The sequence below is a fragment of the Phyllostomus discolor genome, chromosome X (genome assembly GCF_004126475.2).
Source record: "Phyllostomus discolor isolate MPI-MPIP mPhyDis1 chromosome X, mPhyDis1.pri.v3, whole genome shotgun sequence".
NCBI classification, from domain to species: domain Eukaryota; kingdom Metazoa; phylum Chordata; class Mammalia; order Chiroptera; family Phyllostomidae; genus Phyllostomus; species Phyllostomus discolor.
The window spans coordinates 20,942,438-20,968,812 of NC_050198.1; the positions used below are offsets into that span (position 1 = coordinate 20,942,438).

At 35.1% G+C, this 26,375-nt stretch overlaps 1 protein-coding gene across 1 annotated transcript in view; it reads left to right on the top strand.

Moving 5' to 3' along the window:
* CFAP47 (cilia and flagella associated protein 47) overlaps positions 1–26,375 on the top strand; it is a 342,408-nt gene that overhangs the window by 158,025 nt on the left and 158,008 nt on the right. The window contains exons 37-42 of the mRNA XM_028523447.1: positions 1,352–1,467; positions 7,567–7,717; positions 9,444–9,532; positions 13,630–13,716; positions 21,109–21,164; positions 22,989–23,131. Of these exons, the coding sequence (XP_028379248.1) occupies positions 1,352–1,467; positions 7,567–7,717; positions 9,444–9,532; positions 13,630–13,716; positions 21,109–21,164; positions 22,989–23,131 (642 nt within the window). The remainder of the gene's footprint in view (positions 1–1,351; positions 1,468–7,566; positions 7,718–9,443; positions 9,533–13,629; positions 13,717–21,108; positions 21,165–22,988; positions 23,132–26,375) is intronic.

Below are 26,375 nucleotides of genomic sequence, written 5' to 3' on the forward strand. Positions count from 1 at the left end.
TGAGACAATTTTTAAAGCTATGAACTTTTCTTCTCCCCTTTTTGGAAATACACTTTGCACAGAAGAACAGTTGTTAAAGACTGACCATCACCACAAAGTGGGAATTGAGGCTCCAAAACTGTCTTGCTTTCCTGCTCTCAGCTTTCCTTTCTCCCCCAGTACCACTCACCACCCCTCCGTGAAATCCTGCAGTTGGGTGGAATACTCTGACTACAAATGAGCCCAATGGCCTTGTGTCATATGTATGATATGACAATGAGGATGAATGTCTTCCTTAAGAACTCAGGGTTGGTTATGGATGTTCCAGGACTAGGAGCCAATAACACTGTATAGTGAATTTATTATTATTTTAAAACTTTTCTTACAGAAAATGGAAATTAGCCTTCTGGGACTTAAAAATCACTTGGTCTATTAATTAATTCTTTAGGTGCTGACATCTGTAAGTAGATAAGCAACATGAGACCCCCACATTTGTTGGGGTAACTGAATGTGTGTACTCTTCAGCAACAACCTACTTGTTCTGGTAGTTACCCAACTTTTCATTGACATATAAAAGTAGTTAATCTAATCTGTCAACAAACCCCTACCATATTCCTTACAATTCACTATAATCATACATAATGCTAATTATTAACTCCTCAATGTCTGTGACTACAGTTGCTGGACTGCTTAAGTGCAGTTACTTTGTCTTCATTGTAAAGTGGCCAATCATCCATTTGTCCTCTCTTGGGTCAGCACTTTCCATGGTAACCTAGTGTCTTCCTAATGTGTATGTTTGAATCCCCATTATATTCTACACAAAGGCTTGTATACTTAAGTTGTCATGCAATACTCTCTCTAAAAATGAAGTAACTCATTCTCCAGTACTCTCCACACCTCAGCATTAGGAAGGAAGGGACAGTCAAACTCTAGCTACATTGTGATTCTAGATGAGGCCACCATCGTTTCCAGCTTGGACCTCTGATTTTAAACCTGTACTCTTTAAAACTTTCTACATTGAGCAGCCAGAGTAATTTTTTTTTTTGTAAATTGGACTGTATAAATTCCATTTAAAATTATCTAACAATTTTTCTTGGCAATAAGAATTAAAATCCAAGTTGCTAATTTTGGACTTCAAATCCTTGTGTCACTTCCTTGCTTGGAAGTTCCTTCTGCCTGTCTGTCCATTTTTGCTAAACTATATATATGCCATCTTCAAATACGAAGTCTGTTTTCCTTTAGTTAGTGTACATTAGAAATAAATATTTTCATGATTAAAATATATAACTCTCTTTGATAAAATAAGAAAAGCTAAGTTGTATATTTGTTAAAATTCATGATCTTGTTTTTACTCTCTTGTTCTGCAACATAGATTAAAGTGCGAAATTCAAGCCGTAAAGCCATAGTATATAAAATGACATTTATTGGAAGAGATGCCACTGATTTCTCCCTTCACATGTCAAAGGATGTTGTGGCAATTCCTGCAGGGTAAGTATTTTATTAAAAATTTTCTTCTTTGAATGTATCAGCTAGAGATTTAATGTGTGTTATGATTATTAAACAGTATTGTTTTTAGCAGATATATATAAATGAAAAGATCATTACTCACACGTAGATAAATATTCCCATGTTGCTTCAATTCCTCATCAACTTTGCTAAAAAAATTTCTAACAACATAAAGCAGCTACATTCCATGTATATATTTAATTTTAGTTTATTTTTCATGTATATTGGCTGTACAGATTAAATAATAAATTGTTTATGTGGTACATTACTGTTTCCTGCAGAAAATAGGAAGCAGTGTGTGCTAAATATATACATTTACATAGCATTATATGTTATATACAGTTGTTTCTGATTATAAAAGCACTATGTGCTCATTGTATAAAACTTAGAAACTATGAAAGTATAAAGAGAAAAAAGTAGAAGAACGATAATCAGACCTGAAAGATACCTCAATGTTCCCATTTTTCTCTATCCCTAGTCGTTGTGTATGTATAGATAGATAAGTAGAAATAGGTAATGTCATACATTTATAAAAGCACTTTCTCTTTTTGAATATCTTTATTTAATAACATCATGTCCTTAATTTGAGGTTACAATAGCTTTATAAATGTCTCTGACTTTTACATTACATGTATTATTTTCATTTTCTTTAAGGTCAGTTCTTAACATTTGTTTCTCTTGGTCCCAGTCTTTTCACATTGAAGGATTGACTCTAATGACTAGTGATACCCATTTATCCATTTATATGTAATAAAATGGCCATAGAAAAGTCAGTTGTGAGTCAGTAAATGCACAGGTTTGTCAATTGGCAGATTTCACTTTAGGGTGAGAACATTGTGCTTTTAGGCCCAGTTGCCTGGCATTCTACACTGGCTTTGGGAAGAGTAGGGCTGTCTGAACCCATTTTGCCCTCTCTGAAACTAGGCTTTTCTGGAAACAGCTTCTCCAGGAGTCTCACAGGGCACCTTTGTTTCCTGTATTAGCCTCTTCGAGTTATTGCTCAATGGCTCCCTCTAGCTAGCACTTTTTATTGAAAGCTCCCTTTATTATAATTTTAATGAGATAATCTGTGTTTTAGATGCCATTGTAACCTAGCTCTTCTATTATGTCATTTAACAATTAAATGCTGTCCTTTCAAACTGACATGTACTGGCTCTATGATGCAGCCTCATTTTCCTTATTTTCCTTGGAAAATGTGGATCACACAATTTTTTCAGACCAGCCCCCAATCCACTGAGCCACACCGGCCAGGGCGAAAGTGCTGGTGATTTGTAGATGAAAACATCAACACTATTCACAATGTTTACAATCTAGCATAGTGCCATATAAGCAAATATACAATGAAGATACAATTTGATACTTGTTTTATTTGTGATGTGTGTATAAAACCAGAGGAAAATGGAAAAAAGAAGACACCTAAGTGTTCTTGGGAAAACCACAGAAGGGTTCTCTAATGCTTAATTCTCCATGGATGTGGAAAACAATTATTCACTTTTCTGGATGCATTTTATTTTGTAGGCTTGAATACTGTTATTAGGTGGTTCTTTAAGTATCTGTTTAGCTAGACTTAGTAATTTTATAGTCTTTGGTTTTTACGAATAGGATTCAGAAACTGTTTTGTTTTCTTAAACAAAAAAAACTTGTGGCCTTATCATTATCAGATATTATATAATTATCTATGTGCACCACATCCTGTCTTAGAATCTGTCTAAATCACAATTAATAATAGCTCTTTCTGCCAGCTGGAGATTTAAATTCCCAGAGATATAATTTATATAGAAAGATTAAACAGCCACATCAACAAATAAACAAAAATGTTTATTTCTGCACCTAACGTCATGACTAAATTTAGCTATAACCATAGAGTGACTCGTAAAAGTGGAAGTATAGTTTTAGAAAACCATTCTGTTTCTTTTTTCCCTCATTATTCTTGTTGAGCCATATGGTCTCTGACAGTGATGTGTTGTATATTTATTCTCCATCTTTTCCGAAAGCCAAGTTGAAGTAGCTTATGAGGTGCATATAACATGGAGATTATTTTTAAATGAGAGGGAGGCAATTGGAACAAAAAAAATCAAAGGTAAGAAAATTAGGATAAAACCTATACTTATAATATACATGCCTGCAGACCTAAGACATGACCTAAGTTTGACCACCCATTTGATTCTGAACTTTCTAATACATTTCAGGAAGGAATCCTTGTCATTTACATGCTTCAATATGATTACACATTTTTTTTTTATAAAGGGAGTATTTATACTCAAGAGAAGCTCAAATCTTCATGGTTCTAAAACCAGCCATTGGCTTCATACAAATGATACTGTGTTTTAAAATGTGTTTCACTGGCCCTGACCCATGTGGCTCATTGGTTGGACATTGCTCTGCAAAACAGAAGGCTGCTGGTTTGATTCCCAATCAGGGACATGCCTGGGTTGCCAGTTTGGTCCCCAGGGTGCGTATGACAGACAACCAAATGATGTTTCTCTCTCACATCACTATATCTCTCCACCTCTTTCTCCCTCCCTTTCCCTCTCTCTAAAAGTAAATATGTAAATTCTTTAAGAAATGTGTTTCATGGGACTTAAGTATACATTCATAAATTCATGTACTAAGTGCATGTTATTTAGAATATGATCATTCTTGAACACCTTTTTCCGTCAACTTCCATGGAGTTCCAATCCATTACCTAGTGCTATTTATTTTACTGTATGTATCCTAAATATGTCATCTTTTCCTCTGACCTACGTGTTCCATTCTAATTTAATGTATAGTCATCATCTTTAAACTGAGCTGCTACAATGGATTCCTAAAAGGATTTCCCTTCAATCTGTCCTATATATCAGAATGGCAATAATTTTTTAAATGCAAATTTGGTTATGTTACTCTTTTACTTAGAATATCCCTTTGGCTTCCCATCACGACCATGGTATAGACTGAACATCTCAACATGGTCCATGTGGCTTTCATGGTGGGCTCTTCACTCTGTCTTGCATCACTAGGATATATATGGACCTTTCAGATTGTATCACAGTCCCCATTATTGTGTTCTCATGCCACTTGATAGCACACACATAATTTGTAGTTTTCACATTTATTTTGTGATGATATGTTATCCATCATGTCCTATAAAATGTAAGAGCCAGGAGATTAACAATAGTGTTTTCTTTTTTTTTTAGTTGATTCTAGAGAGAGGGGAAGGGAGGGAGAAAGAAAAACATCAATGTGCATGCACCAGACTGGGGACTGAACCAGCAACCCAGACATTTGCCCTGACAGGGAATCAAACCAACTGAGCCACACTGGCCAGGGCAACTGTGTATGTTTTTTTCTCACAACTGTATCCCAAAATCTTAAAACAGTGCTTGGCATAATATAAATTATCCATAGATATCAATTGAAGGAATGAATGGTCTTATGATTATTAACCATATTATTAACCATTTATGATATTATTTCTTAATATCTGAAAAAATCCTGAATCACTCATAGGTACCTAACACAGAGCTTGAGCCCATTATACCCAGAAAAAGATCAGGAGAACAAATATTCTTTGTTCTCAATCAGATTCAAGTCCGTGATCTCTTCATAATAGCCAAGAAAATGTCCTTTTTCACAAACTGAGATTAGTGATGGCATATCTGGATAAAAAGCATTCTCACTCTTGCTAGATGTGAGCTGTAATTTTCTCTAAAGAGCAGTTTTGAGAATGTTACTATTGATCTGAAAGCCTCCATTCACTTTACTCTGCTGCTCCCTAAACTCACCCATTCCACAGTAATTCCTCAGTCATTCTAGGGAAATTATGCCAAAGTTTGACCCAGAGAATCTCTTCCCATCTCTATTTCCAATCATGTGTATCCTAAGGGAAGGTGATCGGAGTTGTTTGTACAAAAAATAATTGTGAAATGGTGTATCATGCTATGTATGTTAAAAACCAGGGCAAAAGCAAAGGTAAAATTCCCCCAAGATTTATCATCCACAGTTGTGGCAAGCCAAGGCATGGCTGAAAGATTCAGCCAGTAAAGAAACAGTGAAAACTATTTTTTACTTGAAGAGTTCTTTATTTACATAAGCAGTGCAAGCAAAAGTAATCAATGGGCTAGGTCCCATGTCCTTTTGCAGCTCAACAGCAAAACAAAAGGGACCAGATGACGGGAACATACACAGTAAGATACACTGTCGCTGACAGTTTCATGCTGCAACCAAATAGTTTTATAGCCCCTAACTCTACCCTGAAGGGGGCTGGATAGCAAGCCTCAGACCTCATTGGAAACTGTCGGGTGACAGCCTTGCAGGGGAGTAGGAAGACAAGTGAAAAATGCTCTTGTAGCGGCACTTCAAGAGCCTCCATGCATTTATGTTACAGGAAGATCATAGAACTGTGTGCCAAGACCTCTCATCCACTGCAGTTTAGGCTTGCATATATGGCCTTTGTGTTGTCAGGCAGGGTTGCCAGGACACCGTGACCCAGTCATTCCCCTAAAACTGGGAAGGGAAATCTCCAAGGCCATAGACTCTTTCCTTTTTACTATGTTTTAGGCTACAAAGTTGAAGATTAAGGGAGATAGATATGTTTTCTTGGTTCCTTCTTTTAATTACATATATCTTGCATCATGTTACTTATATTCCATTAAGTTCATTTGAGATTTGAATTCTATTTTCAACCAGAGTTCTAAGTATCTTTTGCATTCTTATTTTCTCGCATTTTTTCCTCCGTTACCAAAAACCAGTGGTACGACTAAAAATTTGCCTATATAGTAGCACAGAGTGTCTTACGAAATTCACACAAAAATGTATTATTTTCTTTGGCCAGCTGTTAGAAAATCCAGTATTTGGTAGATTATACATATTCTTGGAAGTTAACTTTAGAATTATAGACGAGATCAAGACATTTTCCTTTTTAATTAATGTATTTTGCAATTGCAGTTGACATACAATGTTATGTTAGTTTTCGGCATATAACATAGTGGTTAGACATTTATATAACTTACAAAGTGATCACCCCAATAAGTCCAGTATTGATCTGACACCATACATGATTATTAAAGTATTATTATTAACTATAGTCCCTATGCTATACTTTACATCCCTGGGACTGTTTTTATAACTGACAATTTGTGCTTAATCCCTTTCACCTTTTCCACCCAGTCTTCCAATCTGCCTTCTTTCTGGTGACCATCAATTTGTCCTCTGTATCTATGAGTTTGTTTCTATTGTGCTTATTTTGTTTTTCATATTTCACATATAAGTGACATCATATGATATTAGTCTTTCTCTAATACCCTGTAGGTCCATCCATGCTGTTGCAAATGACAAGATTTTATTCTCTTTTATGGATGGGTAATATCCCATCATATATATACCAACTCTTTTTTATCCATTTGTCTATTGACAGTCACTTAAATTGCTTTGATAGCTGCTTGGCTATTGTTAATAATGCTGCAAAGAACATAGGGGGCATAAATCTTTTTGAATTAGTGTTTCGGACTTCTTCAGTTAAATGCCCAGAAGTAGCATTGCTGGGCCATATGTTAATTCTATTTTTAATTTTTTAAGGAAGTTTCATACTATTTTCTGTAGTGGCTGGACCAATTTGAAATCCTACTAACAGGGCATGATGGTTCCCTTTTCTCTGAATCCTCACCAGCACTTGTTATTTGTTAATTTATTAATGATAGCCATTCTGACAAGTATGAGGTGATATCTCATTGTGCTTTTAATTGGTGTTTTCCTGATGCTTACTGATGTTGAACATCTTTTCATATGTCTGTTGGTAAGGGGTTTATATAAAAATATATAAAGATCTCATACAACTGAACACCACAAAAACAATTCAATTAAAAAAAATGGGCAGAATACTAGAATAGACTTTTCTCCAAAAAGGACATACAGGTGGATCAAGATGTTTTAACTAATGACAATAACTAGATTGTAAGCTTCCTGAAATCAGTGACAACCCTGAGTTTTATTATAGAAGTGAGTATATTGCAGAGTGTAGGCACTGGGCACGTGGTCTCCATTGAATAGATGGTTATTATCTTTTTTCAATAAAATATTTTCCTTGTATCTTTTATGAAATAGAGGCCACATCATTGTCACTGTGCAATTCGCTAGTCGCTTCCTTCATCCCGCTGAAGCTTCACTGATGTTACTTTCAAAATCTAAGCTTGAAGTCGGAGGCACTGCAATAGTTTATGCCCTTAAAGGTGAAGTCCACGAATTTCATCCTATTGTAAGTAAAATTTACCTATTTTGTATGTCTTCATTTCTCTTTCCAGGCAATGGAGTATCCTAAGCATAGCTATTCTTCCTAGTTTTATCTCCTGGCAGCTCTTATTCCTTGAGACCCAGTGTGTATGTACTTATATTTGCCCAAATTTTGGCCTCTGTGTCTCTGATATCCTTACTAGGATACATTTTCTGTGAAAATACATCTCTAGCTTCATAATAGAATTTGAAAGGACTTGTATTGAGTTTTATTTTAAGATCACACTTTTAATATTACCATACGTATGTGCTTTTCATGAAGAAGTCATTCACTGTACACATAGCAACTTATATGCCCTCAGCCCTGGAGACTTGCGATTAAAGTTAAAGCAGTCCCTAGGCCTGTTTCTGCTTTTGTTTGAATTAAGAGTTGGTAGTTTACACAGCAAAGAAAATGTTTCTCTTCTCCAGTTGGAATATTCATCAGTTTCTTTTCACTGCCCAGTGGATTAAATCATTCTAAATATAATGCTAAGACCAACATTTATCAAGAGGGGGTGATGTTCCAAAGTTTGGTTTATATCTCAAAAGATGAGGGAGAAGGACTTTAACATTTTCTATAAAATCAATGTGACATTGCCATGATTGCCTTTTTGTACTCAGTGTTTTGGCACAATATTATTTTCTAACATGGACTTATGGGGGGAAAAAGAAGTAAATTTGTTATATGGATTATAAAGAATTTTAGGTGTGCAGTGGAATGAGTAGGAAATAAGTAGAATGACTCTAGTAATGGTGAGTTGTGTAAGGAGAGTATTAAGATCTTTACAAGGACAGACTGGCTTACTAGACAATGACACCCAGAACTGGAAGCAGACGTTTGATTGTCACTGAGATGTGTATTGTGACCTGATTTTCTCATGCATAATGCTCTTACACTCCCCAAGCCTTTCACACAAATTCTCTGAAACAAAGCATTACATTGCCACATGTATCAAAGAGATATAGATGGTTTTATTAGCTTGTTATTAACATCGCTCTGGGTCAGAAAAGCTGACACTTGAAGCTCATGTGGTCTCTGTTTACTTGTCCATTGACTACTCATGGCCTTGGTCACCAGGAGGTAGAGTAATAGTGGAGAAATGAAAGAAGGTAAGAACATCATCAGTCTGAAAATATAAAATTCCTAGAATTTTTTTCCTCAATGGAAGTCCCCTGGGTAATTTGAATTTTAAATTTTATACCTGTGCTTTTATTATAATAAAAATATGTCAGTGTAGCCGCCGCATTATAAACACTGGCATGTCACACTCATGCACAGCCATACACAGATAGATATTCATGCACTCACACACCTGTGTGCATACGCACACACACTTGCCTCTCCTTTATGTTGTGTTACTAGGTATATATATAATTAATTAATTTGCAAATGTGAGATGCTCAGTCACTAATAAAAGTTTTTTAAGGAAATCTATTTGAGAGATACTATGTGACATGTTTGCAGTTGTTAGCACAGTACTGGGGATCAGCGATGATATAAAGTAATGAAATGTGTTTTTATGTCTTCCCACTCAGATTTTTGCAGTACAGTGTTTCTGGGAAAAGGGAAATTATATCAATTAATATCATTGTAATATTTAAATGAACAGGTTTTTAGATACTTTAAGCTTATATTTTATAGTTCAGGTCATTCTCTTTTTTATTTTTCCAATTTAGTATATCTTTGTTTATTTTTCTTTTTACTTTAGGAAACTATAAAATGCAAAACTCCATGTTATCAATGGAAAGACATCACTGTGAATGTTACAAACCCCTTCCATACTGCTGGGGACTTCAAGTAAGTTATTGTTTTGGTTTAAATTCATTAAGTAAGCCATATCCAATCTTAAAGGAAATATGTAATTTCCTTCAAAATAAACTATTTTGAGGAGAAATATTTTCTATTTACATTCCTGTAAGTTTATAAGCATTATCATATAAACTAAAAGAACTGATGAAGGTAAATCAGTTTTCCTTGAAAATACTATTGATGTATATAAAGCTAAGACTATAATAACAAATTTATGAATTTTGTGCATAACCTTTCTGTTTGAGGTGTACTGTTCTTTCCATTTCAAATATTTATAATTAACAGACCTTTTTATTTCTAACTTTATTTCATCTATTAATTTCTAAAAGTAAACTATCTATTCAAGCAGAAAATTTATTTTTACCTAAGGCATCTTTGATTGAAACTGCATACTAATGTTTGTATGTCTTGAAATTTAGCAACAATATCAGCAACATAGATTTGAGGTGAAAATACAATAAAATGCTTAATTATTGTTTAAGCTCACAGTAGAAACATACCTTGCTATATACTTACATGTTGAGGGAGAAGACGGATAATGATACCTTATGTACCACTTAAATTATAAACTGTCTTTCCACCAACTTTAGAAACCAGATCCTTACAACAGTACCTCTGTTGAGACCATAAGTTGTATGCATGTTTATTAATGTTTGATAATTTTGAGTTTTTTAAATCACTGTATATTTAGGCTTTTGGTAATTTCTTATTAACAAATATCATTTATCATTGACAAAACAGAAATTCTTTTGTTTAACAGTTATTGATGAATTTATGGTTCCTAAGATCATGGAGGGAGAATTTTATTTACTATAAATTTTTAAAGTGTTATGTCAGAATGTAAGGAACATAAAATGTCAGAAAATATGACATTAATCCAGGATTAAAATATAACCTTAAGGGTAATTTGACTGCCACTTCCCTTGTATGAATATGGTCCTTAAACTTAGGTAAAATTTTAAAATGCAAAATTTAAAAGCCAATGATAACATTTATAAAGTCAATATTTTGTAGTAGGCATGTATTACTTTTCAAAATTTAAAATATTAAAAAAACAAAAACAAATTAATTAATTTATATAGAGACTATTTTTATGTTATAAACAGTAACAATAAAGTGACCTAATTTTTGATATGGCACTTATAAAGTGATCAGGATTCAGTTCTTATTAATAATATCATATTAAATATATTTTAAAATAAAATAAATATTTCCATATATTTTCCCTAAAGTCCTCTGTAGCACAGTGACCAGATTTGCTTCTTTAAAATCAAAATTTAGCATAACTTTTAACCAAAAAGTTAACCTAGTCTAGATTTAACAGACACAGGATTAGCATCCATGATTGTGTCTACCAGATCAATGGTTTCAATTTTTTTGTTTGTAGAATGCAGCTATTACTTGCTCTGTAATGCCTTTCTTTACATGTAGTGAGATTTGGTTTGCTAGTATCTTACATTTATAGTCAAAGGATTTAATAGTGTAACTCCCTTTTCTTGTGATGTCTTTATTTGTGTTTTGTGTGTGTGTGTATTACTACTATTAGTCTCAGAGAATGACTTGGGAAATGGTCCTTTCTATTTTTGAAGAGTTTATGAAGGATTGGTATTCTTTCTTTTTTTTAAGATTTTATTTACTTATTTTTAGGGAGAGGAGAAAGCAGGGAGAATGAGAGAGAGAGAAACATCAGTGTGTGGTGCCTCTCTTTTCCCCCCTGCTGGGGACCTGGCCTGCATGCCAGGCATGTGCCCTGACTAGGAATTGAACTGGCAACCCTTTGGTTCACAGGCTGGCACTCAATCCACTGAGCCACACCAGCCAAGGCAGGATTGGTATTCTTTTAACATTTGTTAGAATTCAAAATTGACATGATCTGGGCCTGATCTTTGCTTTGTGGGAAGTTTATTTCACTACTTAATTCCATGTCTTTACATGTGTGTGTGGTAAGAATGCTTAATATGAGATTTACCCTCTTAACAAATGTTCAGGTGCACTATATCATGTTTTTAACTATAGGCACTATGTTGCATAACATACTTCTGATACTGGTTTATCTTGAATAAAATTTCCCATTTCTTCCTCCTCCCTGCCCCAAGAAACTACCATTCTATTCTCTGCTTTATGAGTTTGACTATTTTAGATTCTCCATATAAATGGAATCATACAGCGTTTGTCCTTCTAGAACTGGCTTATTACTTCATTTAGTCCCCAAGGTTCATCCATGTTGTCACATACTGCAGGGTTTTCTCTTTTTCTAAGAATGAATAATATTCCACTGTAATATGCACATACAACACCACATTTCCTTTTTCCATTCATCTGTTGATGGACATTTGGGTTGATTGAATTGTTTCAATATCTTGGCTATTGTGAATAATGCTGTAGTGAACATGAGAGTGAAAATATGTCACTGAGATCCTGATTTCAATTCCTTTGGATAAATACCTAGAAGTTGGATTGTTGGATCATATGATAGTTCTATTTTTAATTTTTCTATAATGGCTGTACCAATTTACATTCCTAGCAGCAGCATGCCAGTGTTCTCCTTTCTCCATATACTCACCAATATTTTTTTATCTCTTATTCTTTTGATAATAGGCAATCCTAACAGGTATGAGGTGATATCTAATTACAGTTTTGATTTGCACTTCCCTGATGATTAAGGGTGTTGAACAGACCTTTTTATATGTCTGTTGCTAATCTGTATGTCTTCTTTGGAGAAATATCTATTCAAGTTCTTTTTTTTAAAGATTTTATTTATTTATTTTTAGAGAGGGAAGGGAAGGAGAAAGAGAGAGAGAGAAACATCAATGTGCGGTTTCTGGGGGCCATGGCCTGCAACCCAGGTATGTGGCCTGAGTGGGAATTGAACCTGTGATACTTTGGTTCACAGCCCGAGCTCAATCCACTGAGCTACGCCAGCCAGGGCTATTCAAGTTCTTTTACCATTTTTTAATTGGATTATTTGTTTTGTTTTTGTACTTATGGAAGCATAGGAGTTTTTGTGTATTTTATATGTTATCCCTTTAACAGATTATAGCTTATAAAAATATTTTGTCCAATTCTGTAGGTTGCCTCTTCATTCTTTTGTTTCCTTTATTGTAGAGGAGCTTTTTAATCTGATGAGGTCCTACTTGTCTCTTTTTGCTTTTGTTCATTGTGGTCTTAGTCTCATATCCAAGAAGGTATTCCTAAAACCAATGTTAAGAAGTTCTTTCCATATGTTTTCTTCTAGGAGAGTTATAGCTTGATAAAAGTACAGAATTCATAATTGCTTATTTTGTATAACTTCTCTTTATTGATATTCTTTATTTGGTGAGACATCCTTGTCTCTCATAGGTGAAGTTGAAGGTCTTTGACATGTTTTGGGGGTCTAGCAAGCTACTGCAACCCTGCATATGGACATATTATTGCCCAGATCTTCTTTTAAGGTTTGGTAGGCTTGTATTTGTTCCAACAGGTGTAGCAGCCTCAGATACAATTGCTACTGATCATTTTCAAGAAACATTCTGGGGATATGTATTTTCCTTTGAGTTAGGTCAAATAAAGACCACACTGAGTAAACTGAGTTTTTCCAGGGAGCTGCAAAACAGGTTTAAACAGTAAAAGTCCTATCCATGTGCAAGAGTGGGACTGTTTGAAGGAGTTCCAATCTCAGTCTGTTGCCTCATGTGTGTACTCCCAAAAGAAACATTTCTAGTTTTTGTAAATAAGATTAGAAATTATTAAATGTATACAGCTCTCACAATGCATTAAGGCTAATGTGTGATTTCCTGTTTGTTTTTGGAATAGAATTTGGAGAGTTGTTTATGTTCTAAATTTCCTTACTGTGAGAATTTAGTATTGCCTTTCAATATAAAAGAATATTGCTTTTTTACATATTTCTGTTCCAGATTTTTCCATTCTTTCTAACATGTGTGTTTTGAGTTGTAGAATGAGAACTCTTGGACTTTTTAAACTGTAATTTATTGTGATTCTAATTCTATTATATGAAAAATAGGAAAAAATTTAAAGAAGAATGTTTTATAATCATCTGAATTTTGTTATAGTACAGTCCAAAATAATGCTTTTATTTATTTATTTAGTGTCATTGTGGTGGAATCCTCAACACTCATCTCCTTGACATCCAAATTAAATGCATCTAGACAATTCATTAGCCAAAGGAATCAGAGGTAAATATCTATACATTTTGTGCTAATATTTATCTGAGGAAAAATTCTGAGAAATTCACGTAAACTTGTTATATAATTCCATAACAGTTTTCATTTATTTGAAATATTCAATTTATATTATATATAATTAATATTATTCTTATTCTTTTATGTGGTACAGGTTTATGTGCATGAAAATTGAATAAATATGTACCTGATTAAATACAGTGGATTCTCATTAATCATGGTAGTTATGATCTATAAAATTGCTGCAAACATTCAATTGGTGAATACTGACCCATAATTCCTAGGAGAAATATGTGAACACAAGATTATAATTATATTGCAAAAAAGCCCCACACCTCATCCTGATAGATTCTACTTTCTTTACACAAAGAAAATGAGGTTCAGAAGTGTTAAATTACTTGCCTGAGGCTGTGCCACTAACAGGTGCCATAGAAGGGTGTCAAACCCTGTCCACCTGGCCCCAGAGCTGGAGCTCCTTACACTTCTGTACTGCCCCCATAGTCTCCATGGTCTGGTCATGTGCATATGAGAACTAAAACAAAAAGGCCCAGTGTTACCTTGTTTGACCCCAGCTTAGATCTTGTGTGACTAGTGACTGGATCTTTTTGCCACTATGCACCTGTCTGTAGACAACTGTTAAAGTACCATGAGTATTGATTTGGGGGTTACAAATCAGTTTTAGCAAGGAGTTGAACTTGCAAATTAATGGAATTCACAGATAATGAGGATTGACTGTATTTACGCTTATTCTATCTACCTATTGTTTTATGAGTTCTCTACTTAGTTTAGAAAGAAACCTTGACTTCTGAATAAACAAGTAGAATTTTTTAAAGTTAGATTGCTTTATATTTCTCATATGTTAACTGCAAGTGAACCTTCAACAACCAGATTTGAACTGTGTGAGTCCACTTATACACAGATTTTTTAAAATAAATACTGTAAATGTATTTTATCTTCTTTATGATATTTTTAATTACATTTTCCTTTAGCTTACTTTATTGTAAGAATTGAGTATATAATCTATATGTATAACACACACAAAATATGTGTCAATCAATTGTTTATGTTAATGGTAAGGCTTCTGGTCAATAGGCTATTAGTAATTAAGTTTGGGGGGAGTAAAAAGTTATACGTGCATTTTCAACTGCATGGGGCAGGTGGGGAGCTTGGCATTCCTAACTACTCTACCATGTTGTTCAAGGGTCAACTGTATAGAATAGATATTTAAAGTGAAATAGAATAAAAACAGCATTACCAAGATTAATGACAGTCAGGCGGAAAGAAAATAGTACAGACGTCTGTTAATCAAATGCATGTTCCTTTGTCTCTGTAATGCTTAAGAACATCATGGTCCTTTAGATCCCTAAACCTCCCAGGAAGCAAGGATTTGGCTATGTTGATACCATAAGAATTCCCAAAGTTATCAGAAATTATTAAAGTGATTATACAGATCTTGCTTAGATTGAAATGGAGATTATTTTTCAAAAGTGAATTGTATTTAAGCTAATAATTTAAATTATAAGAATTGAATTTATTGCCCTGGCTGGTGTAGCTCAGTGGATTGAGTGCCGGCTGGTGAACCAAAGGGTCACTGGTTCAATTCCCAGTCAGGGCACATGCCTGGGTTGCGGGCCAGGTCCCCAGTGGGGGCTACATGAGGGGCAGCCACACATTGATGTTTCTCTCCCTCTCTGTCTCCCTCCCTTCCCCTCTGTCTAAAAATAAATAAATAAAATCTTTAAAAAAGAATTGAATTTATTATATATATTTCATTTCTTTATTGGTTTTTCTCTGAGAAAATTGTGAAAGGAAATTTCATTTTTGCCTTACTGCATTTGTTCTATTGAATGCTGTGTTCATGCCTAACTAAGGTGTTCAGAGTCTTCCTTTTACATTTTGCTGTTGTGAACAATAAAATATGAATTAATATATTAAGCTATAAGATAACATTTATAGATATAAGAATAGAGCATTGTGGGCATTTTATGTTAATTTCTTTGGAGTATGAAATACTAATACTGCTAAAAAATACTTCAGTAAACATTTTTCCTAAATTTTAATCATTTCAGTCCCTTGTTTCTAAATTAAGAAGCTGCTTTGTGGTCATAGATTTTACCTGAATTGCCTGGAAATAATTTCTTCACATTAATTGGAAGTGATTTACAGTATTACATATTAAACTACAGTCAGATCTCAAAGCATTGCTATAGGTATCTGTGTGCACAAGTAACTCAAAGTTGGATCAGTTCAATGAACAACAAAATTGAGTCTCCTTTTACAATTTGGAATGCAGTATAGGAATTCTGTATCCCAGATTTTAACATGATTTTCTTCATATAATATTCTGAAATGGTTTTGATTGCACCCAAAATTCTAAAATTATTGAAGCCATCCACTGTCAAGCTACAGGTAAATACATTTTCCTTTTATTGTTTTTCTCAAATCAAAAACAAAGTAGGATGAATGAGTATGAAAGCATTTATAATTAATTTTGGAAGGAAAGGAAATTTTGCAAATATTCAAAATAATTGCCAATTTAGGATGAGTACAGCTTAAGAAGTGTGCTTACCATGGTCTCAAGCATTATTGATCATTCTTTCTCATACAGTCTCTTCCATTTGTATTTATAATACTGTACTTTCTTAGTTCTTCTCTCAAACCTTTCCATGAGAAAAGAAATAAAGATACAGAGATGCTGAGTGTGCATCAGGAAGGACATGATGCAACATAGAATACTCAGGCATCTGCAGATTAATTCTCAAAGAATAACTCAGGGCCATTAGATTAAATGATTGAGGACTCACTCACTCCTGTGCACCTCTGGGAATACTGTTACCTCCATCAAAGCCAAGGTTAGAAGTTGCAAAGGCAAAGGCCACACAGTTTCTCCAGGAGAAAGGCTGGCCCTCGGGTCATTTCAGCACTGGCATGGGCTGAATGGTGAGTCCCAAGTCTATATGCTGAGCTGAGATAGAATAGTCTCAAGTTCACACACAAAAAGGCTATGTTTTTCCCCCTGTTAATTCTGAAGAGATTTGTTAGTAGCAGTTAATGTGGCTCCTTTTTCTGGGGTCCTGACTGCTTGCTGTATACAACCTCCAGGCTCCAGTATACTGAGAAGGGAAGTCTTTATGCACTTCCTCAAGGATCAGCATAAAATATGCAGAACTCCAACAATCAAATCTATTTTGTAGGCAGCAGAAAAGAGGAAGCAGAAGGCTAAGAGTGTGCCCTTTCTCTCTAGGGAAGGTTCCCAGAAACACCACACGGGTACTTGTGCTTGTAGCCCATTGGTCAAATCTCAATCAAGTGAATGAACCTAGCTAGAAGGAAGAGGGAGAAACCACCCCTCTCCACATACACATCAAAATAAAATGAAGGTTTTGTCAATGAGGGGGAAAGGACCAATGGTTATTGGGGTAGGCGAGCAATAATTTCCACCATGAGGAGACGCAGAAGAGACTCATTTTGTCTCCAGATAGCACAGAGTTATCTAACATTTTATCAATCTGGTGTCATTGGCATAATGATGTCTTTTGATCTTTCAGTATCTTAATAAAATAACACTTAGTATTATTACACATCCTGTTTTTCTTAAAGCTCTCCCTAATGTTTGTCTTGCATAGATTTCCTGGCACAAATAAAATTTAAGAACATGCATTTTAAATTATGACCAGAATGGAAGTGTGCTGTACTACCTCTGTGGTTAGTCCATATAATAGGCATTACATTGTCTCAATAAAACTCTGGTCTGCTTTCTAGGTTTAATCAGGAAGGTAGCATAATAGAACAAGAAAAAGTTTTAAAAAATTTTTTTAAACTAGCTGTATTTTTAGAGCTTTTTACAGATATCCTTATTTTTCTCTTTCTAGGTATATGTTAATGTTATACTTCCCCAGTGATATTGAAGTTAATGTGTGGCCAAAGGCATGAATGTATGCCTTTTCCAAGTGGTATCATTAAGACCCAGCGAGCAATTATTCTTGTTCCTTTTCCCTGCCACAATTATTAGAGAAGCACATATACAAATGGAGCCTCCTTCATCAAGGATCTCTGAGTGTATCCTCTCCACCTAGGGTGGACATATAATATGAGCAAGAAGTGATCTATTGTACTGATCCACTGAGATGAGTTTCTTACTGCAGCATGACCTAACTTATACTAACTAATACTCCTCCTCAGACTCACTTCAGTTATTATCTCCCCAAATAATAAATTTTGTCATCAAATGAGCGATAAAGTGCTGACATTATCTTTTAGGTGGCATAAAACAGCCTATAAAAGATTGAAAATTGCTCTATAAACTGCTCTTCTTAAGTAACAGACACATATAAAATAATACATTTGAAACCACATGGACGATTTTACTATGGAAACATGGTCCATGAGCATAAGCAAAGTAGTTAAAATGTTTTTATTCTAATTATATGCAAAGGATTATCAGAAAGAATCAGGAGATGGGACTGATTTTAGCCATACCTTAAAACTGAATGATGGATCAGCACTGCTCAGATATGAGCACTTTGTAAATAATTTCCAACAGTAATATGACTTGCTATTTTTCCAACAATATTGAATTATTTATCATTCAATAAATTCTTGCCAAGTGGTATCACAAGCACTGTTCTTAATACTGGAGAAATATAGGGATAAATAAGTCACACACAGATCTGGTCCTCAAAGAGCCAACCATCAAATAGAGAAGAAGAAAAATCTATACAAATGCAGGCAATTATTTGGGGAATACATTCAGTAGTATATGGTATTTTATGTTCAGTATTTTATGTTCTGAGCTAATTGGCAAGGAATATCACTGTCTAGATATTACAGGGATATTCACGGAAGAGAAGACATTTAAAGAAGATAATGAGATAAGAAGCACTTTTTTTCCTTGCATACACTATACTCTGATGTTCCACTCTATCACATAGAATTTTAAATTCACAGATCCACTCTGTTTTTGTACCCCAGGTTAGTGCTCCTTGCTTCAGAGACTCCTTAATTGCTTAGGGGCCAAAGGGATACCAAAAGTAGCAAACATCCCATTTTTCCTGCACTCCAGATGGCCACCAGGCCTTTTTCTTATTTAAAGAACTCCTGGACACATGGAGGATAGAGTGAATCTGAAAATCAGTCCTCTTATATTTTTTCCCATGATGCATAAAAACTTGACTTGAACCAGGTAATTTGCTATTTGGTTAAAACACAGCCTGGAATGCTGGCCCAGAAGTAGCTTCAGGAAGGCTTATAATAAAGATCTTTGTTCCTTACTGGGAAGAGCTTGAATAGGAAGTCATTCTTGGGGCTGATTTATTCATGCCATGAATAGAACCAGTTCAACATCATTTTGATCATTTTACTTGGAAAGAGTTGCATGTCACTACTGCAGAGGAGATTAGCAGAACATATTCCACTGTTTAAGCCACAGTACGTTGTATAATTTTAACTTCTTTTGCTGCTGTTTCTTCCTTAAGACCAAGGGTTTCAACATGCTCTCTCTGCCATGGCTTCAACAATAATCAGTGAGCATCTAGGAAAATGATAGCATGGACCAAGGTGCAGGGACTAACAAAAAGTAAATGTGTTGTTTTCTGTTGTGTCTTTGGAATATGCACAATAATGGTTTTGTATGCAAGTTGAATTTATCACAGAAAATCGAAACTCAAGAACACTGATTAGGTAAATTAGAAATTTCCTGAGCCAGATTATTTTATTAAATTATTTTTGATGTCTCTCAGTGAACCATGATAATTGTTAGCTTTTTGAGGAAGTCGATAAAATTCATAGGTCTGCATATTTTTTGTTAGTCTTTCCTATAAATAATACAGGTCACTCAATTTTTTTTTGGTTTGAGAGTCTCCTTTGAGGATAAGACATCTCTGATTTATTTAAAAGGCACTTTCATTAGCTGTTCTCTAACAAAATAGGCAAAGGGAAGAAAAAGGAGATGAAGCCCAAATTGCTCTGCTTTTCTATTCACGATGAAAAAAAAAAATGACTGAAAGCCTATAGATTGCAAGTATTGAACAAAAAGAGGTTTGGAGATCCCCTGAGGATTTTAATCAGGCATTCTACCGAGAGCTCCATCATCAATGAGATGGCAATGGAGCTCTGCATTGAGAAATACGCATTTGTTTTGCTGTTTTCTCCACTCTCTGTATAGTCTCTATTATAAATGCTGGCATATTCAACTACGATAGCCTTAAAGTATCTATCAGATACTCAAATTACACAAAATATTAAATGTTCTTACTTTAAAAAAATATATTACTCCCTGACCAGCATGACTCAGTGGGTTTGGCATCATCCTGCAAAGCGAAAGGTTCCTGGTTCCATTCCCTGTCAGGGCACATGCCTCAGTTGTGGTCCCTGGCTGGGGCACGTGAGAGAGGCGACCATTCCATGTTTCTCCCTCTCTCTCTTTCTACCTCCCTTCCCCTCTCTCTAAAAGTAAGTAAATGAAATCTTTTACAAGAAGGTATTATTTAATCTGCTACTAAAATGCCTGTGAAGTAGAAGTAAAGCAAAGAATAATGATAAGATGTGGTAAATTCCCTTATTAAGAATGTGGTATAAAGAAAAGACAGCATTTGGAGAAATGGCCTGGATATTTGTAGAACTTTACTTGGAAATAGTCAATATATTTTTACAGTATTAAATTTAGGCAAAAGCAGATGACAAGTTGAGAAAACATGGGTCTTTTTTTTTTGTATTCTCAGAAAAAATCAGGCAAGCAATATCTGAGAGTCCAAATACTTATTGATAGCTTGCTGAGCAAAGTAATCATGAATACGAAGACAAGAGCAATTTGGGAAAAATTGATGGGTTCTGGAAGAATGGAGCCTTTCAAGGGAGAAGGTTGCTTCAGGCTGTGATCTGCTAATTAATTTTAAAAAATGCAAGCAGGGATTACCCAGCTGCCCATGTATTATTCTCCTACCTTTATTGAGAAAGAAGGAAATGAGGAAGGAATAAGCTGAAAGAAGAAAAATTTTCAAGACATCCAGTTCTAGAACTTTTGTAGAGAGTACCTATGTAGCTCTCAGTTGAGATTAGCAACTTTTAAGTCTCAGAATTTGGGTTTTTGTTATTATCATTGCATTTGAAAGTAATAAGTAATTGTTTTACCAGGTTTTTTAAAATAGTGGTGGAAATATGGATGGCCATTATTTTCCTTTTTGTATTTTCCTTAATTTAAAATTTCTAGAACAATATAAACATAAAAAGGAGACATGAAAGAAATGTGTGGTTTTGCACATCATACTGTAGGTTGCCGTGGTTTTAGGGGTCTGTAAGATTAAATTAAAATAAAGAACTGTTTTTGAGTTTTATCTATGTTGTTGATGTTGTTTTTCTCTTCCCTTGTGCCCATGATGCTGGGAGTAGCTATGAAGATGATACTTCAGAGGACTATTATCGAGCCCCCAAAATCTTAAAAACCTGTGAGTACCCCAAAGATTGTGTTGGCCAAAAAGTCTGTTTAGTTTTTTCCATAAAAGGAAAGATACACTTTTCATTTTCACCAATAATTTCATTAATTTGGATATTTTGTGTATGTCAGCTATGTCCCACGTTGTTGAATGTTGATTGTTGTCAATTAAAGTCTCAATTTGATTGCTGTCAACTTCAACCTGTCTACCTGACCATGGAGCATTGTACAGCAAGAAATCTCCAGCACAAAAGTTCACAAACCACTTTTGACACATTTGTTCAGTCACAACATCGTCTCCATATACTGCACAATTTTTTTTTGCATTTCAGTTGTGTTTTTACCTGTCTTGAAATAATAAAGTATAATATGCCGAAAATGTTGCATATTTTCTTCCATCTTCAATATTAAAATGGCTACACAAAATTCACCAATTTTGATGTTGTTTTTAAATGCACACTGACATGACATGTGTCACAATACAACCTGACAAAATTGTTTCAGATGAAGTCAAAGACAACTAAGCACTACTAGAACCATCTTATGGTTGGGGGGAACAAACAGGCTTTTTGGCCAACCCCATAAAAACTATTTTTGTGTATTATTTTTCTGTATAGCGCATACTGTGCAGTGAAACTATAGACAGAATGGCAAACCTTGGGGATTGAAAGCAGAATGGGAGGCCGTAGTGTTGGTGCTCAGCCTTTTTATGACCCTTTGGAGAAATCTGTCCTGTCTTTCCTTCCCCTCTGGGTCTTAGTTTCCTCACCTGTACAATAAATGTATTTAGATAAATGTTATTTAGGTTTCTTTTGCCTTATTCTGAACTACTGAAAGCTATTTAGGGGACAAGTGTCATTACCATGTTTAAAATTAAAAGGAGAACACATATTACATTGCTTTGTGAAACAGATAATAGATATAGAAAATGTGATAGAATCGTGGCCAGGAAAATGGATATAGTAATGTTCTGGTTCTCTATCACTACAGATACATCACCCCAAATACAGTGGCATTAAATGATAAAAATGTAATGTGATTAGTATCTCTCACACTTCTGAGAATGGCCTCAGCTAGGTGAACTTGGAGTTGCAGCCAGATCGTGCCTGGGGCTTGAGTCATTCCAAAAGCTGCTTCACTCACATGTCTGATGATTAATGCCTTTCATCTGGGATCAGGTGAAACTATTGACCTGGACATCTACATGTGGCCTCTCCACGTGGCCTAGGCTCTTCCCAGGATAACAACTTGATTCTAAAAGCAAGCAAACCAAGAAAGAGAGATCATTAAGAAGTTGTGTTACCTTTTCTGACCTGTGTCAGTAGTCACACCACTTGGCTTTTGCTACTTTCTTGCATACTGTTCATTAGGATCAAATCACTAAGACTGACCTACAGTTTCACCACGTTCAAGGCAGTGTTGAACAATTTGTGGACATTTTGAAAACCAACTGTTCAATTTGCCCATTACTGCCTGTAATGCAAACCATTAAATAGTCCCCCCAAATTTTAAAGACTCTTTGATGACTGCTTCTCTGTTTATAGGTGTATATCAAGCTAATTTTAAAGACTAATGAAGTTCCCCTTTAAAGAAATTATTTATTAAGGCATCTTTAATAGTGCATCACAATTATACTTTTTTTGTTACACCAAGATTGAGCTAGGATCACCAGCACTGTTATTAACAAATGTATGTATTATCTTCTGAATCTGAGTGCTAATGCCTTGAACATTTTGTTTTTCATCCCAAAACTTTAATCATGAATTGAAACAGCTACTTTATTGGAACAGCATTTATGCAAACATATGTAAACAAACTCTGCTTTTTGATTTCACAGCAATTAGGTCCAGTTTTATCAGAGAGTTCTTCTGCTCCCCAACTATCCACCTAAGAGCGAAAGAGCCTTCCAGATTGGTGCTCTCCTTTGTTCCCTTTGACATGCAGAAACGCTACTGTGTCATCATTCTCAGCAACAGGGAGGTGAGAACAAAACTGTGCCCTGTGCTTTCATCTTGGTCTGGCCCTTTAAGGGAATGACTACTACAGGTATTTGTTGGCAGTTGAAGACTTTAGAAATGAAGATAGCAATTTCAGCCCTCTGGTAGCTAAACAAAGAGTTTATTGTCAGGAATAAGCAGCATTACACTAGTTGTGGGTACATTTTATAATGACTGCATAAGGAAGTTCCTTGGAAGCAAAGTGGAGGCATACTTCACCTTGTCGTGGCCCTATCTGTATTAATCTATGGTTACATAACAAATTACCAAACACTGAGAGGCTTAAAACTACACACACATTATGCCACATTCTTTTTATTTTTATTTATTTATTTTTAGAGAGAGGGGAAGGGAGGGAGAAAGAAAAGGAGAAAAACATTGATGTGTGAGAGAAACATCGATTGGTTGCCTCTTGTATGTGCCCCGACCCAGGACTGAACCCACAACCCAGGCATGTGCCCTGACTGGGAATCAAACCGGTGACCTTTTGGTTTGTGGGACGATGCCTAACCAACTAAGCAATACAGGTCAAGACATTATGTTACATTTTTAATGGGTCAGATGTCCAGACATGACCAAGATGGGCCCTTTGCTTCAGGCCTATCTAGTTTTCAATAAGGGCCAGTGCTGGGTTCTCCAAGAGGTTCATTTGAGAAAGGAGCTGCTCCCAACTTCTCCCAAGTTGTTGGCAGAATTAATTTCCTAGTGGATTAGAGATCCATGTGTCTTGCTTCTTTCAAGACAGTGAAGGAGAGAGACCAAGAGACAAAAAGGAGGAAATGAAGAATGGAGATAGGGAAAGAGAGAGAGAGAGAGAGAGAGAGAGAGAGAGAGAGAGAGGGACTGAGAGGGACACTGGGGAGGGAGAGAGAGATTGTCTATAGAGGAAAAGTTTGTGGCATTATCCCTTTCCAGAAAGACACTGTAATATGTTAACTTGAGGAAGGAATTTATAGCACTCAGGATATAGCCCTAAATGCATTAATTATGTATCAATTATGCAATGTTTTGAATGTATGTACAATGAAATAGTAATTGGAAAGTGATATAGGATCGTTTACATGTGAAATACAATATAGCCTGTGAAATATGTAAAATGCAGTCTAGTTTTATAGTTAAAATTCTCATTTAGAAAAAAATGCTGTTTTATAGTAATGCTAAATCTTGTTTTTTAATTTCCTTTAAAGGAGCTCAAGATTTAACTAAATTCTTCTATATAAGAATTTGTGAAAAATAGTTGTTTGGTCAAATGTTTCACAATCCCTTTTTATATCAATTTATAATATACCATTAGAAAAATGCTAGGGTTAATTCTCAATAACCTATAAGGAAGTTGATTTTATCCCTTAAATAAACTATTGGAATATTAATATTTGGTTCCATAAATTTTATCTAAATTAATCAAAATAGAATTACACTTGGCATCACCATTTACTAAAACATGACTTTTGATTATATGTAATTTGTCCTTGTTAGAAAAAAATATTAGGAAAAATAATCATAAAGTTGTATGGCTATCAATTGAGAAATAATGCCCTTAATGTAAAGAATTGCACTGAATTATAATTACTTATGTGGAGAAAACACATCTATTAATTTACACATTCAATTTTATTGCTAATTATATTGAAAAATGCAATTACACGCCTAAATAGATAATCAAATATCCAAGTCCACCTAGTTAGCTCCTGTTCTTATTAAATGTGTGATAACTGCTTTGCTATTTATTAAGAACCACCTGTTAAAAACTGTGAAGTAATTAGGCCTCAGTTTGATAGCTTTCCATGTGTAAAACAGAAACATTTCTACTAACACTGCTGTCAAGGAAAAGCCATTTGTTTCACTTTGGCTGGTTTATTTAAACTTTCAAATAAAAGAAAATGAAATGAGTTATGTAACAGCTGTTTTAAAGTAGAAGTGGTTTTATAAGACTTCCCATCAGTGTCCCTCAAATTTCTTGCCTTAGGGGAAAACCTAAAAATTCATGCTATCGAATGCCCAAAATCCAAAGAAATGGGTGCTCTGTGTGGTTAGGGCAGATTAAATCATGAGAAATTGTCCTTGAAAAATTGTGTCTGCTGCAAGGAGTTAGTAGGCCCCCATACAAGGCACACAAACACTGGAAAGCACAAAGAAATGTCTTGATGCATGTGGACATCTGCTCTGTGTAGTCCTAGGTTCCCAAATAGGAAACCACGTGGTATTATAGCTGGGGTCTTCTGTGTGAGAGAGTCAGTGGCATCGAACAGGGATCCTTGACATGGGGCCTGGGATAAGAGTGAGTTCCACTTGTAGCCACTTGCTGTGTCCTAACCAGCCCTGACCCACCAGTCGTGAGTCTTTGTGTTCACCCAAACCAGACTCCTCTCTCCCCTGGTAGATTTATCTTCCTGTCCTTTGTTGTCCTTTTGTGTCTACAAAAATTGGTCAGAACAAATTGAAACCAATGTCCAGATACTGCTGACTTGAGAAAGTAGAATGGGAGTCAGCATCTCTGAGCAACTTATGAAAATTGGTCCAGTCCCACACCAGGGCCCCACGCCCCAAAGAGAGACCAGTTATTAATACATTATATGGCACTCTGGCTGTTTCCTTTATGTTTATGTAGATAAGTTGAACCACTCATCTGACTTTTTGCACTATCACTCATTTCATTCTCCCTGAGTCTATTATGTATGTTGTTAAATATTCTACAATTAATTTGCAACTTTCTCCAATCATAATTAATGTATATACTTTAATAATTATAATTCCTGCTTATTTTATGGAATGCAAAGACAAAAACATTGCATTATATTATGCTACAATCTTTATGTAATTTCACACTTAGGCAAACTAACTTCAGTTTTATGAAAGTTATTTCTATGGCTCGGGGGAACTGAGTATTATTTGAGGGTGGTTTATATTATTTTTCAAGCTTTTTTTAACAGTAAAACATATTTCATTTGCCCTCGACAAGAAGCCTTTGCAAGACCTAATCTCTCCTTGTATATACATAGTGTCCTAATTAGCAGAAAATGTCCACTTCTGTAACATAGCCAGATGGCTTGTGACCATTTCTCAAATTGAAGGAATAGTGCATTTCTATATGATAGAAGAGCAGAGATAATTGGCTAATACAGGAATATGGTCAAGAAGGATGAGTCAAAAATTGCCAGTAGCCCTGGCTGGTGTGGCTCAGTGGATTGAGTGTCAGCCTGTGAACCAAAGGGTCTCTGGTTCAATTC